Source organism: Pholcus phalangioides, unplaced genomic scaffold, assembly GCF_987345545.1.
Source record: "Pholcus phalangioides strain wild (caught in Gottingen) unplaced genomic scaffold, Ppha-v1.0 ptg000010l_1, whole genome shotgun sequence".
In the NCBI taxonomy this organism is placed as follows: domain Eukaryota; kingdom Metazoa; phylum Arthropoda; class Arachnida; order Araneae; family Pholcidae; genus Pholcus; species Pholcus phalangioides.
The window spans coordinates 20,351,890-20,367,269 of record NW_028301603.1 but is presented as its reverse complement, the minus strand read 5'-3'; the positions used below and the strand labels follow the sequence as shown (position 1 = coordinate 20,367,269).

General features: G+C 40.8%; 1 protein-coding gene across 3 annotated transcripts in view; it reads right to left on the bottom strand.

The window, feature by feature from the left end:
• Positions 1-15,380, bottom strand: part of LOC149081085 (uncharacterized) — a 38,245-nt gene extending 22,865 nt beyond the window's left edge. The window contains exon 1 of one of the 3 annotated variants that reach the window (XM_089237864.1): positions 14,953-15,380. In XM_089237864.1, the coding sequence (XP_089093990.1) occupies positions 14,953-15,047 (95 nt within the window). In that variant the 5' untranslated portion in view covers positions 15,048-15,380. Of the gene's footprint in view, positions 1-3,336; positions 3,360-14,564; positions 14,586-14,952 lie in introns of those variants that run through there. The other 2 variants (XM_089237866.1, XM_089237865.1) reach the window with 2 other exon arrangements.

The following is a 15,380-nucleotide window of genomic DNA, read 5'->3' as shown; positions in this document are numbered from 1 at the left end:
TTTAAATAAACATTGAGTTTTTCTTTATCAAACCAATTTTGTCGCTCTAATCATTGACACACTATTTCCATAAGACTAAGAATTTTTTCACATGCAAATTTGATTAATGATTAATATTCAGTGGAAGAGATTAACCTAATTTTAATAATATTTGAATAGGATGTTCATTTCTCTCCATGTTTTCTAGAAAGTGTTATATGTTTTAGGCAATTTTTTTCCCTTCCTCTCAGGCAAGGCCAGAACTTAACTGCCCTGGGCAGCAAACTTTAGGGACTGCAAATTCTAGAAGGGAATAAAAACACTATTATAAAATCAAGTTTGGAACAGGACACAATCACAACGGGAGAGGCAGCATAATCATGTTTGCTGCCCCAGGCTCACAAAAATCCTAGTTACTGCTCTCAGCTCCCATATTGATCTTCATATACTGTAATTCCTTATTTTTCACAGTTAATAAATGATATTAATTTAAATTATACCAGGTCGAATACAATTTGACATTGACACTGTCCTCAAAGCATGGACTGCACAAATAAATCAAGGAGCATTTCATATTGTTTAAATTCAGCCAATAAGATTTCATTTTCATACAAAAGGCAGAGGCATTGGTGTATAATGTTCTGGCTTCAAGTTTGCAAGGTCCTAATCCAAAATGTTCTTTCTTACTACAGAAACATTTTCCATTTAAGAAGTTTTAATTACTCGATATTTTCATATTATATCCATAAATCAGGTTCACTATCCCACCTCCTTTCAGACCAACTGCAATCACCTCCTCGTGCTGCTAGCTTTTTTAACACATATTTGCCAAGGAAATCCGTACCCACCTCGACTCGGTTAACTTTTTCTTACCCTAACCAACATGGATTTAGATCGTTATCTGTATCTACCCAGTTAACACTTTTCATACATGATCTAACAAACACCATTGACAAAAACCTTCAATCCAATGTCATTTTCCTCGATTTTTCTAATGCATTTGACAGGGTGCCCCATAATAAACTTCTACTAAAACTTTCAAACCTTGACCTATGTGTTTCAACTGCTTAAATGGGTGGAGTCCTTCCTCATTGACCACAGCTAATTCATCTCACTCAAGGGTCAGAACTCCCCACTTCTTCATGTTGAGTCCGGCATGCCCCAAGGTTCGGTCCTCTCACAATTACTATTTTTAATTTATATAAATGATCTACCTAACTCCATTAACTGCATATCAAACTCTTCACAGACGATTGTGTCACTTACAAAACAGTTTCCAATACATCTGAACAAGAATCCCTTCAACACAACCTTAACATTATTTCTGAATGGTGCTCAAACTGGGAATTGCCCCTCAAAATCAGTTTTTATGAAAGTTACCCACATTTCCCTTAATTAATCAACAATTCTTTTATCGCTGAGGTTTCCCATTATAAATACCTGGGCGTTATAATTTCTGCAGATCTCCGCTGGAATCTTCACATTAATTATATTTCTCGTAAATGTCTCCAAAAGCTCTTTTTCTTCAGTCGTAACCTGAAAAACTCCACCTGCCATGTCCATCACCTGTGTGTTTCCAGACTTATATCCTCCCTATTCTCTTCTATGCCTGTAAAACTTGGGACACCCCCCCCCCCATACTCAAACCACACATTAATTATGGGAAACATAATTCAGTGATGGTAATAAAAGACAGTGGGCCATAGGCATCGGATCCTAAGGGCTGAGGCCATTTGAGCCTCCGAATAAATTCTGTGAGGAGGCTGAGCACCAACAATAATCAATGGATATACAATGTAATGCACCTCCCCTCTCCTACATACGTGCTTGAGTCCCGTAATACAAGACGACCAACAACTTTCAGCCCCCTCCAATGTTTTCTTCATGTCTGCGCCTCACCAGTGGGCTATGATTTAGATTGCTATTCACATATATTTTGAGTGCAAGATTCACATTCCAAAAATTTCGCCAAAATTTGTTGAGACAATATTTTCACACTCAAAAAAACTTTGTCACATAACCAGAGTACAAAACTGGAAAAACTGTGAGTATAATTATATATCATCAACACAGTAGAAAATTTTACTATATAGGCTTATAAACTATCTCGATCTAGGCCTATATGTAAAAACTGTCTATTACCCCAAAATGTCTTGGGTAAATGTCCCCAAAATGTCTTGGGTAAATGTCCCCAAAATGTCCCTACAAGGTTGATGTCATCAATACCTTATTGAAATTTTGAACTTATTTTATCTCTCCTAATTCACATGAACACATGCAAATGTGAACTAGTACATATTACATATCCTAAAAAACGTGCAAGGGAAACAATTTTTTGCCATGTGTTGAGGATTTATTGCCACCCAAGAAAATTTTTGTGATAGAAAATAGTCTTAAACCAGTCAGGCCAGTACCCTTGAACTTTTGCATAGTTTCATCAATCTGAAATTTCTTTCATTAATTCTGAAATTTTATCTTTCACTAATTCTGAAATTTTATCTTTCACTAATCCTGAAATTTTATCTTTCACTAATTCTGAAATTTTATCTTTCCCTAATTCTGAAATTTTATCTTTCCCTAATTCTGAAATTTTATCTTTCACTAATTCTGAAATTTTCATTAATTCTGAATATATTGTTTCATTGTTATTTCCTTAATCCTGAAATCATTTTCCTTTCAATACTGTAATAATTTTTTTTGTTTTGAAATCATTTTTCTTTCATTAATTTGGAAATTTTATCTTTCACTAATTTTGAATTTTCATCTTTCACTAATTTTGAATTTTCATCTTTCACTAATTTTGAATTTTCATCTTTCACTAATTTTGAATTTTCATCTTTCACTAATTTTGAATTTTCATTGATTCTGATTATGTTGTTTCATTGTTCGTTCCTTAATTCTGAAATCATTTTTCTTTAATTAATTGTGGATTATCATTATTCATTACTCAGAATTAATGAAAGAAATTTCAGAATTGACAGAAGATATGATTTCTCAGTATTAACAAAAGAAAAATGATTTCAGAGAATTAATGAAAGATCCATTATTATTCATTATTCTGAGGTTATTCCTTTCATTAACATGAAATTATTTTATTTTAGTAGTAAATATATGAATTGATAGGTATTTCCATCCAGGTGGGGAGGCCTCCATAGCATCGGGAAGATTGCCCCATATTGCCGGGAAGACACATCCCTGTTATTACACCATTTATTATAACGAATCATTAGCAAAATAATTTGCTCAAAAGTTTTGAGTCAAAACCTTTGAATCCACAAGCAACCAATCACTTCATAAATATGACGCAACAGGATTCTACAAAGTGGTTAAAAAAAAGTGAGCCACGAGAGTCTTCACCTCTTCATTGCAATTTCAGTGCTTCAAGGCAATTCTTTACGTCACCAGTGAGGAAAAAAGGGAATCGTGTGTATATGGATGAGCAGTTTCTCTCAACTGAAAGCAAAACAAACATCTTCTACCTCTACATGGTTTCACTAAAGAGGTAGAAAAAAAAACAAGTTTTTAGTGTTTTTTTTCATCTGAGGGCAAGGTACAAAAACCTCATGCGCTATCTGAAGCCTACTACGAATGGTTATTGAAAAACACAGGGGCGTGAAGGCAAAAAATAATAATAATCATCTGACGCATTTAAACTCAAAGGCGTAAATAGTTTTATTGTGCGCATGTATAATGATGGACGAAGTAAATCGTGCCAAGATTGCCCACACAACAATATTTTTTATGTCTCAACGTGGTAGACCTCTGGATACTTCCAATAAATATCAATGTTATAATATTATAATATTAATAATATGTTCGCTCTTCATGTGGCAAATCTGCAAATTTTATCATTGAAAGTGAAGGCAGCAAGAGGGGGATGGTAAAAAAAAGCCCAAGCTGTTGAAATCCTATGTGTGTGTTAGGGGTAAATTTTACAGGGAGAAAAACCTGAATATGTTGTAGAAGTTGGTGGAAAGTCCTCGTGCTGTACAGTGAAACGAAAACTTGACCCTACACGAACAGTACAAAAATTCAATTAAGTGCATAGCATTTCCCTAGGATTTTTGCCGCCCCCACAACTTTGAAACTCGATAATTTTACAATGGTGTTATAAAATTACCGACTCTTCGTTTCCATTTAAAATTGTCGCCCCCCCCCCCCAAAGCAGAATGTGCCGAAATTACCGCTACTGCAGAACAATTCGGAATAATTTTAAGAAAAAGTGCAAAAAACACTATTACAAGGCAGTTAGAAAATAAACTAGGAAATCGGGCTCAGAAACTGCCTAGGCCGGAATTACACTATAAAAGTTCGATAAAAGTTATTTTATAAAACTTGAAAATTACAATCAATAATCTTACTGGTTAAATTTTTCTAATTTTATAAAAGAACTTTTAGAAAACTTTTATAGTACAATCCCGGCCCAAAACGCCAAATTATTTCGTAGAAGAAAACGGCACAAAGACTGAGACATCTCCCAAGTTTATTTTGGACAAGATCCCTGGAATATTAAAAAAATAAAGGTGAACCTTGAGCGGCGCAGAGTCGAAAGAGCTCCGCGCGTGGCCGTAAATAACGCCTGCCTGTCTCCCCTCTCTAGAAATGGGACGAGTCTCCTCGCGACATTGCTAGTAATGTAGAGGTAAAACATGGCGGAAAAGAAGGATGATGATGGAGGTGGTGGAAGGAGAAGGGTGCTATAGATATTGTGTGCACGTACACTTAGCAATGGCGGCTGATCGAAAAATAGACTTCCTTTCTGGCAAACAAGGCTCAGCTGAAATCATTATTTCGATCTCCTCGCGGCGGATTTCCACCGAAATTTCGAAACATCCTTGCGAAGGAAAGAAAAAGGTCACCCCGCTTCATTGTAAAACTTCTGCGGCCCTTCATCACACACACAAAACCGTATTACACTGAACACACTGGCCGACGGGAGGCCCCTCCGAACCAAGCAAGGGGATGCAATGGTAATTGGACAACAAAGTTAGTAACGGCACAGATTATTAAAGATAGCACGTGTACAAAGCTTTTTAATCGAGTACAAGCCCCCCGCCCTCCGAAAATGCTAGGACCCCAAACTCATTTAAGACATCAAGAAAAAACATCTCTTGTGATCCCCTCCTTCGACAAATCATGCAAAATTAGGTTTACATAATTGAATAATCTAATTCAATCGAATATCGGGAGGAGGGGGGGGGGGGGTACAGCTGCTAATCAAGTAAAGGAGCCTAAACAAGCAATTAAGGGTGCCACAGACAGTGCCTGTTTCTCGCATGGGCAAACGGGGCACATATCCAGTGTTGAAACTAGTGGGGAGGGTGACTGCCCCATGTGGGAAAATTTAGGGGCGGCCGTTTTATATAGGTAGGAGCATGGCCCCCACAAGGGGTGGGGTGGGCTGACAAGGCTCCAGCCCCGGGACAATTTTCACGATTTTTTTTGCTTTTTCACGCTATAAATTCATCATAAAGGGGCCCGCAAAAGATCCCAGCCTAGGGGACCTGCTTCAGGATGTGGGGGCCATGGGTAGGAGCAATGAACACCTTAATAAAGTTATCGAATTTTAAAGTGGTGAGAGGGCGGCAAAGTAACACGAAAATCTTAGTTACGGCCCTGCCCAGGGCCCACAATTATTCGAGGCTCATTCGAGATATTTCAATTTTTATAGAAATATTAACAAATACTTATAATTTTTGATCGTCTTTGTGGGGGATACACGGGGCCCTCTACTCCTGCATACGCCTCTGCCTCCAAGCATGCTTTATATAAGGGGCCCGAAAAATCGTGTTTAACCAGAGCCCGAACTTACGAGGAACAGGCCCTAGCCACAGACAAAATTATTGGAAACGTTGGGAGGGCACAAAAATATTGAGGTGGTGTAAGGGCCGCAACTAAGGGAGAACAGGCGGGTCTGGTGACACAGGCGCCGGACCAGGGGGCGTCGTCTTTTGCCATTCCTACATTTCACAGGGGAGCCGAAATGCGTTCTTGCCCGGTTGACAAAGTATCTAGTTGTAGTATTTATTGACAAAGTATCGGTTTGAAAAAAAGGAAAAGTTGTGGCCCATTACGTTTACGCCCATGGCCAGCTATGAAAAACAAATAGATGTGAATAAATGAAGGAGGTTGAGTGAAAACAACCCCTTAGTTGGGCTGAGCAGTTTTCCGCCTTGGGAGGGGGGGTTAGAACCCCCTTTGCGTATGCCAATGGACACGACAATCTTTTTCGGAATATTATTCACTTCACATTTTTTTGTGGACTGAGCAGTTTCTTCACTAAATTTTTCAGAAAATCGATACAGATGTTTCGGCGTTGGCGGGGCCGCTGCTAAAGGAGTGCGTGATCCCGCGATTACCTGTCATTCTTTCCTGTACCGTTTCGTATGTCTGTGATCGATTCTGGATTATCTTGTTTTTATGTTTATCCGTAATATACGCGCGCGTTTCTTTACTTTCATTCTTTATCGAGCGTTTCTCGAATGGGTTTCCGCTGAATTCCACGGGTTCCTAGAGTTTATCATCTTATAATAATCATAGTAGTTGCAGGATGAATAATCAGGGGCACCAAATTGTTGAAGATATAATCAATGGTGGGGGGGGGGGGCAATTTTCACAAAAACGCACTAGAGAGAATCCTGGGCCTCCAAACTCATTAAGACCGCATTTTGAATAGTGTGCAGATATACAGTGTCCTGTAAGTCCTAATTCAACTTTTATCTCATCGACCGTTCTTCGTAGACGTATGGTTCTGATTTAAAAAATGCTCAAAAGGTGTTCAGGAATCACTCTACACCAGTTTCGTGAGTGAAAAAAAATAAGGTATATTTTTTTATATAAAGTAAAAAAATCTAAATTTTCATACGACCCCCCCCCCCCACCCGTCTTCTAGCTCTCAATTAGAAAGTTGTTTGGCCTGTCTCTCCTGACGCCAAAAAATAAAAAATCCATGTTTGTAAGTGCAATGTTCAACGAGATATTTGAATTAAAAACTTGGTAAAAAAAGTTGAGAAAAACAGCGCTCCTTTCCCTTATTTATTGTTCTTTTTTCCAACTTTTCTCCGATTTTTGAATTCAAAAATACCTCAGCTAATATTGCCCTTAAACGCGTGGAATTTTTTTTTCCAGGCCTCGGGAGAGATAGGGCAACAACTTTCTCACTAAAAGTGAGAGGACATGGGGACCGTATAAAAATTTATATTTTATGTCAAAGTGTATTTTCACTCTCAAAACTGGTACAGAGCAATGCTTGAACACGTTTTAGCATTTTCTAATTCCGAACTATACCTCTTACGACGAACGATTGATAAGATAAATGCCAATGAGGTAAGGACTTACAGGACACCCTGTGCTTACTGTCAGGCCCATACCTAAGCTTTCTTACCCCGTGCAGGCAAGTATTTCCAGACACCCTGACTTCAACATTTGAAAAATACAAATATTACAAAATAGGGCCCTATATCAGAGCCATCTTAATGCATTTAATCATGTGAAATTTGTGTTCATTCATTCATTGTACTTGATTCTGTTATCCTCGGAGTGATATTTTTCTATGGGAAAACCAAAGGAACTCGAGCCCCCGGTAGTATCGTAAGTCGGTACATGGGCGACCACAAGGAATAGGCTAAACGGATCTAGACGGGTGGGGGAGGATCACCAGGATCGATCTTATTCAATTTTTTTTTTCAATTAAAAATTCAGAGGAATAAATTCGAGGGTTCCATCAACAATCCTAGAGAAGGGACTCCAGGAGGGTATGTGGGAACCATGACGCTTCAAGTGATAAATTAAATGAATAAAAAGCATCAGATCCCTCCCTAGCGACCTCAATACCAAAAATGATCAATGAAACGTCGATAGAGTATCCCTTGGCTACGGTACCAAAAAACATCACAAAACTCGAGTAATAGAGCACTTGCCGTGTGCGAAAAACACTTACGCGAGCCAGTTGTTAACAATCTGCTATCCAAAAAAACGAGGGTACAAAAAAAAAAAATCTCTCACCGGGATGGCTCGTGTTCACCGAAAATCGCGCGCATATACACAAATCTGACATATTGCCATGCCACGCATAGAAAAGAAATGATTTTGTTAGGGCCAGATTTCCGCATGTACCAAGGCACCAGAGAGAAATTCAAGACCCTATAAATTTGGAAGGCTAAAAAATTCTTAACGTATTTCGAAGACTGACCAAAAATTTTTTACCCTTGGCGTACAAACCATCTCCCCAAATGCCCAATCGATGCCCCACCGTGGACGGAAAGCAGCAAAGGAATTACTACGCAAAAAATTTCTTTCTCTTTCCAAGTATTCTACAATCTGAACAGAATGGTACAGCAACACGGGAACCCCGTTGCAAGTGCCCTTAAACAGGGCCCGCTACTACTACTAAATCACAAATGTACCTCGTCCATATTCCTCTAACCGTAACTAGGCTGGAGCAATCGGGGCACTGCCCCAGAGCCCTATGCCAAAAAATTTACTTATTTTGCATAATACCACTGGGAGGGGGGGGGGGGCAAGAAAAGGCCTTTTCCGGGGCTCCGAGAAGGCACGCTACGCCCCTGGTCCTATATAATTTTGAAGGCACCAAATACTAACCAACGATGACTAACCAAATATTTATGAATCCAGGGTTTTAAAATTTTTTCGGCCATGGCCCCATCATGAGCCCAATTTTCAAATCGGGGCCTAACTCATTCGGAGAGTATTTTCTTCTCGTGTCGTCTCCCCCCGTCTTATTCCTTCCACCATCTTCCAGAGGCGAGGCTTGAAACTATTGAATTGATTTTCTCAGTAATAAGGTCGATCTCTGAACCCCTAGGCCTTCCCTCTTGTGGGGGCTTAGTAGTGCAGGGCCGTCTCGACATCGCTGGTTCTCCGAACAAAGTGACGTGGGGGCCCCCCATATTTAGCAGCAAAAACGAATACATGTTCCTATAACGGGGGGGGGATGCACCTCGTCATCCTTCCAGATTGGAACTGTGGTGAGTAGGCTATTAGTCCACCATCATATAGGCCCCCTACGAACATGAGCCGCCACCCCCCCCCATGCGTACAATATGTTCTTGCTCCCACCTAAAATTTTCCGCCCAGACCAGCTGCCCCCCTTCCGCTCGCACCCTGTAGTTCTGGCCCTGGGGGTAGGAAGTTAGTTCTATACAACGCCTGCTTAGCTCAGTCACCTCGCGAATGATAATCAGGCCCTGTTTATCTCTAGGACGAACATATCAAAGGATCATCATCGCAATGTGAAAGTTAATTCACCACTGAAACACACAAGAATCGAAGGCGCTTTTCATCCTCACTGTAATTTTTTGAGGTCATTCCAAGAAAATATCCTCGAACTAATCAAGGTTATGTTCGAAATTCACGCAGCACTGCTCTTTTCTTTCCTTATATAAGATACGCATGGGCTGTTTTTCGGACCGTAAGTGAATATAAGAAAAGGGCTATTCGGACTCAATGCACGGTCATGGGACAAAAAAAGAATGGCGGTTTATAGTGGCTTGTTCCGTTATTCTTGTGATGCTTGAGGTAATGGCGGCTCCAAGTACACCAGTACTAAGGACTGGGGGTTCTTAACCAGCGCTCCACAGAACGATTTATTTCATGAGGACTGATTTCTATTGAGTATTATACCGAAAAGGGGTTCGTTGGCCTACATTTCATTGGCACAAGGGGTGTCCCGGAACAGAAAGGGTTAAGAACCCCGATTTAAGGGGGGAATCGAGAACTATGCATCTGTTCGGAATTATTCCCTAAAATTGCCGCTTCCCAGCTGGAACTACGACTGGTTCGTTTTGTTTTACAACGGTCACATTTCCAGATGAGGGCTTTCCCCCCCCCCCCACATGGGAGGAGGACTTTTTTTCTTATGCTGTAAATTTCTTTTCAGGAGCCCTTGAAAAATTATAGCGTGGGGCCCCATGCATGTGCGCTATAACTCCTACGGAGCCAATTTAATAGACAACCTCCATCAGCTAGACCAGTCTCGTCTCCCGGCTTTTCCCATCTTGAAGCAACAATAAGGTATAGGGCTTCCATTATCCAACCAAGGGGCAATATCCCCCCACTTTGGAAACACAGTCTGGCTCCTCAGCCTGTTGGTACCCTGAGAAATCTTTGGAATACGAAGATAAATAAGAATCTCCCACACTCCTCCTCTTAATGTCCCGAGGCCCCAAAGCATTTTTTGAAACCTTTGCGCGAAATTAATTTAATAAAATATTTTACGTGAGTATGTGTGGTGTCTTCAATAATTTGAGACCCCCCCCCCCCCGGTTGCCTCGGAAACGTCTTTTTCGTACGTGGTGCGGCTGCAAGGCCCAGGACGCCCGTCTTTCAACATGGGGGAAGAGGAGGAGATTTAAAAATTGGATCGGAAAATAATTCGGGGAGAAGGTAAGAATCCCAGCATAGGGGCTTCGCACGAGATTTTAGGGAGCCCACACGGGTGCCAAAAGTTGGAGAGCCATTGCTCGTAATATCGGTTGCAGCTGTGGTACTTAACCATGGATGCTTCATGCTTGGTACCCCTTTGAAGGTTTAAGGGGAAGGGGGTCTAAACTTCGATTAAAAGAACCAATTAAAACTTATTGTTTTTACTTTTTATGAGCTAAATATTTTCAGCCTTTATCTTATTTGACAAAAATCCTTGGAACACAAGGGTTAAGAATCTTTGTGTCGCAGTGTGTGCAAAAAAAAAAGTGAATTTCAGCCATGTCTAGTAAGAAAGAGTCCTTTGGATCATTCAAAAAAGAAATATGGAAAGTTCAAAAACCACAGGAACTTAAAAAATCTTTAAAGTGCAATTAAAAAAAATCAAGACTTGTTCCCATACTGTGTGCCGCTACCCACTGAAGACGCCGAAAACAAACGAGTACATTTGCTAATCCAGTGTTGAGATTTCGTACGTTTCCCACATCCAGGGTCGGACTTGAGCAGGTGCGAATGGTGCGACCGCTGAATTTTAGGGGCCGCAAAACAGGATAAAAAATAATTTAATTACACATTTTGTGAGACTTCGACATCTTATCAAAGTAAAAACTTATCCAGACCAGCATCAGAGGTTTTCCCACATACCCAGCCCCACGGGCTGATTGTGGGAATAAGGACGGGCCAGGTTGGCCTATGAGGGGGTAAAAGAAAATACTGTTTTTTGTATATTTTTCTTCCAGTCTTGGAAAAACTTATACAAGACAAGGAATTCCTAATATCCAGACATTCAACCCTCTGGCCTAGGGTTTTCACACAACCCCTTCTTCAACCCAAGAGCATGGCCCCCCCACAAGGGGTGGAATGACAAGGCTCCAGCCCTGGGGCCCGGAACAATTTTCACAATTTTTTTGCTTTTCACGCTATAAATTCATCACAAAGGGGCCCGTGGAAGTCTGGTCGGGGGGGGGGCCCGCAAAATATCCCAGCCTAGGGTGCTGCTCCAGGATGTGGGGACCATGCCCAAGAGAGTGGAGTTTCTGGTGGACCTGGTGTCGTGGGCGCTGAACCATAGAGGGCGCTAAATTCTTCCTTTTTAAACCAATTGTTCAAAATTACCCCGACGGCCCTTTCACTGTTGTTCCCTGCATACAGTTATTGTAATGCAGTGGTCTCGGAGCGCACTGGTAATTTTTCCGCGGACACTATTATCCAAATATATATATTGCGGAATGCACTTTAATAGAAATTCATGAAATAATAGTTTGATAGTCGGGTGCTGTGACGGTCTAATGCGATTTCGTGGGTGGGGGCGGTTGGTGGAAAGTAACAATAAGCCAGGGAACCTGGGAGTGAGAGATACCCCAGAGAATATTTTAAAAAAAAAGTTCTCGGAGGGGACAGTCACCCCCTTTCAATCTGTCAGTGATCGGGTGCCAATATAAAGCTGGCGTGTGCGCCAATGCCCACAGACACAGGGGAGAAATGTGAAAACTCGTTGTAGATGGCCACAAAATACTAGGCTTGTCTGCCCACATTATACATAAATTATTCGTCATTTGGAAATTTTTACTCAACTAATCCAACCGTAGGTACATTTGTACATAATCTGTCCCCGCACTCTCTAACCAGGGGCGGCTCTTAGGCCGTGCGGGACACCAAATCCGAGTTGAAAGGGCAAAAGAAAAAGCTTTGTCGACTAAAAAAACAGTCGGGGACGAAAAAAATAGATTCCGCCGACCCTGCCTTTGGCCGTGACCATCTGCTGGGACCGTTTTGGCGGGCTACCTCAGGAGAACATTGGTAGTGTAATAAAAAAAAAAACGGATTCATACGAGACTGGAACCCCTCATGTTAGGCAGGGCCGGAACTAGAGGGGAGCAACTGCCCCGGGCGGAAAATTTAGGGGCGGCAGTTTTAGAATGGAACAACGAACACCGTTGTAAAATTATCGAATTTTAAAGTTGTGGGGAGGCAAAAATCCTAGTTATGGCCCTGATGTGGGGGGGGGGAGAGAGCACGAGTCCATGTTCTGTGAATTGGGCGTTTTTGATCAAGTCTAACACAAACAATGAAAAACTCAGTGAATGTAAACCTCGGGAAGCGCTCAATGGAAAGAAAACGTGAAAAATGTGAAAGCTATGTATCAATGCAACTTGAGTACATACACCCCCCCCCTTCCCCATATAATAGCGGTCCCGTGAACTTGAGTGCATAACCTGTGAAATTTTTTTAGGCTATAAATAAAATTGAATCGGGTAGTGAAAAATCCTGCCCTTCAGTGTGGGGGGGGGGGTGTCTGCTTTAGCAACATATAATTCTATAGACTAAAATACCTGACGTAACTTACAACTAATAATTAATTCCTGATCAGGGAAATGAAATTATGAAATATAGGTGCACGTTAACTAGAAAACAATTTTGTCAAATCTAAATAATTCTAATAATTACAATGTTTTATAAATAATTTTTTAAATTAAACTGCATGTGAAGAGTAAAGTGTCAACTATTGCTGTTTAGTGTTTTCCTTGCGTGTGTTAGCATTAAGAACGTTCCCACCTGTTGTCCGAGGTAGGTAAGGAACCCACGGGACCTGCAGGAATGGAAGTGTTAGAAAGGGTCAGAGCAGTGTGAAGTGCCCACCATTTGCTGGTGTTTCAGCAATTACGAACTTTCTCAACCTATCGTAACACTTGACCTGCGGGGTACGGTAGTGGTTCAGGCATGTGCGACTGCCGGAAAATTTAATGTTTTCCAGATTGAATTAGGTATAGGATTGCGTATTTGAGTACACACGGGCCCGGCTATACAGATATTTTTACGCTAGAGGTCTCCAACACATGCCCCCAAGCAGTTCCGGATCCAGGGGGGACGATCAAGCCCCTCCAATAGCCATATATGGGGAAAATACATTCCGTGGAATACGGGACGATTCGAGCAACCTACACAATAAATCACCCTTCCCAATACGTTGCCCTGGATTTGCACCTACCCGAGGCCCTCAGTAACGTATGGTATAGCATCGTGCCAGTGGCGCCCCTCCACATCCTGGACCCATAGGCGACTCCCTAAGCTACTTTTCACGGGCCCCTTCTATAATGAATTTGTAGCATGAAAAAACAACAATGACGGTGATTGCCTCGGGGGTCCCCAGGACTGCAGTTCTGTGTGTGTGTGTGTGTGGGGGGGGGGGGGCTATAATACTGCCCTACGTACCTCAAAAATGTCAAATTAGGCCCCTTCTTGACTTTTTATGTTTACTACACGTTTTAGAGTTCAATTCAAAAACAAATAAATCTTATTCCTATGTGCATAAACAAACACATCCTAAAAAAACCTTGCAGCACCGATTAGACCGGGAGTATATGGCATCATCTGATTATCCGCCAGTGTCCGACACACGCACGCATGGACGAGTCCATTTAATACGATATGTACTTCCAGTAGGGAGGGGTGGAAGGGTAGCACACACACACGGACGATGCCACACAAAAAAATTCTCTCTACACCAACGTAACCTCATTTTTAACCACGTGCTCCTATTCTCGCAAAAATGTTATTTCACTGAGAAAAAATATTTATCGAAACAGCTGCTGAGCAAACAATACCACTACACCACTGTCTCTTCCATACACCCTTCCTCTCCCATCCCAACTAGCCTACGCCACTGTCCCTTCTTTCACACCCCCGCCATCATGACGGGGAGAGGGAAGAAAGGGTGACATCACACTGGCATGGTAAAAAGAAATTGTGATTAACATACACTATGAGAAAACTGTTTTTGTTTTAGATATTTTAATATGTTGTTCATTCCCCCCCCCCTCCTTATTCTTCAGGGCCCCTACGATTGTATAGTGCAATATTAAATAGACTAATAAAAGTGAGGGGTGGGGGGGCCCCTCACCCATGGGGATCCATGTCCCGTACTACTCCGGGATCTAGTCCCAATACATTACTATGGGAATCGTAAACATTTATGTTCTAACTTTGAATAAAAATTCGCACCGTTAAATTCCCCCAGCTGGGAGCTAATAATATTAATAATCAAAACTAAACAACCACATCTTGTGTGCGAGAACTAAATAAATAAGAGGCAAACTAAATAAAAAAAATTATCAATGTTTGTGTATTTCATTTCTTGTACTTACTTTTATATCTCTCATAGTCTTCGTAACAAATAACACAACTAGGCCTAAAACCGCCATCGCAATCACTAACCAGCGCCATTACGGCAGCCATCTTGGATAAAAATAATTTTCACACTCACCCTCGTATGAACTTTCCAGACGATATTTCCGAACTCATGCAAAAATGTTTACGTTTCCTTTTTTTTTTTTTAAAAAAGAACAGAATATAAACGGATATATCCGTCACATTAAGGGGGGGTTGGGAAATAGATATTTATACTGGCCATTTCTTTCTTTTTTTTTGGTATTATAGTTTCCCCATTACCGTTAAGAAATAAACTTATATATTTAAGCTATAATAAAATAATTATATAATAAGTTCTTGGTTGCTATCATAATAATACTCGACCTTTTATCATCATCTCCGTCAAATGTGTTGTTGTTGTCTTTGTTAGCCTCCCCCATTACTACGGGCGGGGATGCTACTTCGCTCTGGAATGCCATAACATAAATAATCCCAAGGATGGTGGTAGGTTTTCTTTCTTCGTTCTTATTGTAAAAAAATTTTTTTTTATAATATATATAAAAAAAAATTGATGGTTATTTTTTCCTTTTAAAAAAAAAAAAAATTATATATATTGGAATATAAAATTTTTAAACCGGTCTATAAAATCCAGAGAGATGCATCTTGACACTTTTAAATGAGACGACGAAATTCCGAGACGACGAATTGAGTAGAGAGAGATTGAGTAGTTGTAGTTGAGAGAGAGCGAGAAATATAGTTCTCGTTGTTTGAATTCAATGGCGTCTTATCAACGAATGGAGGTCGGAGGAGGA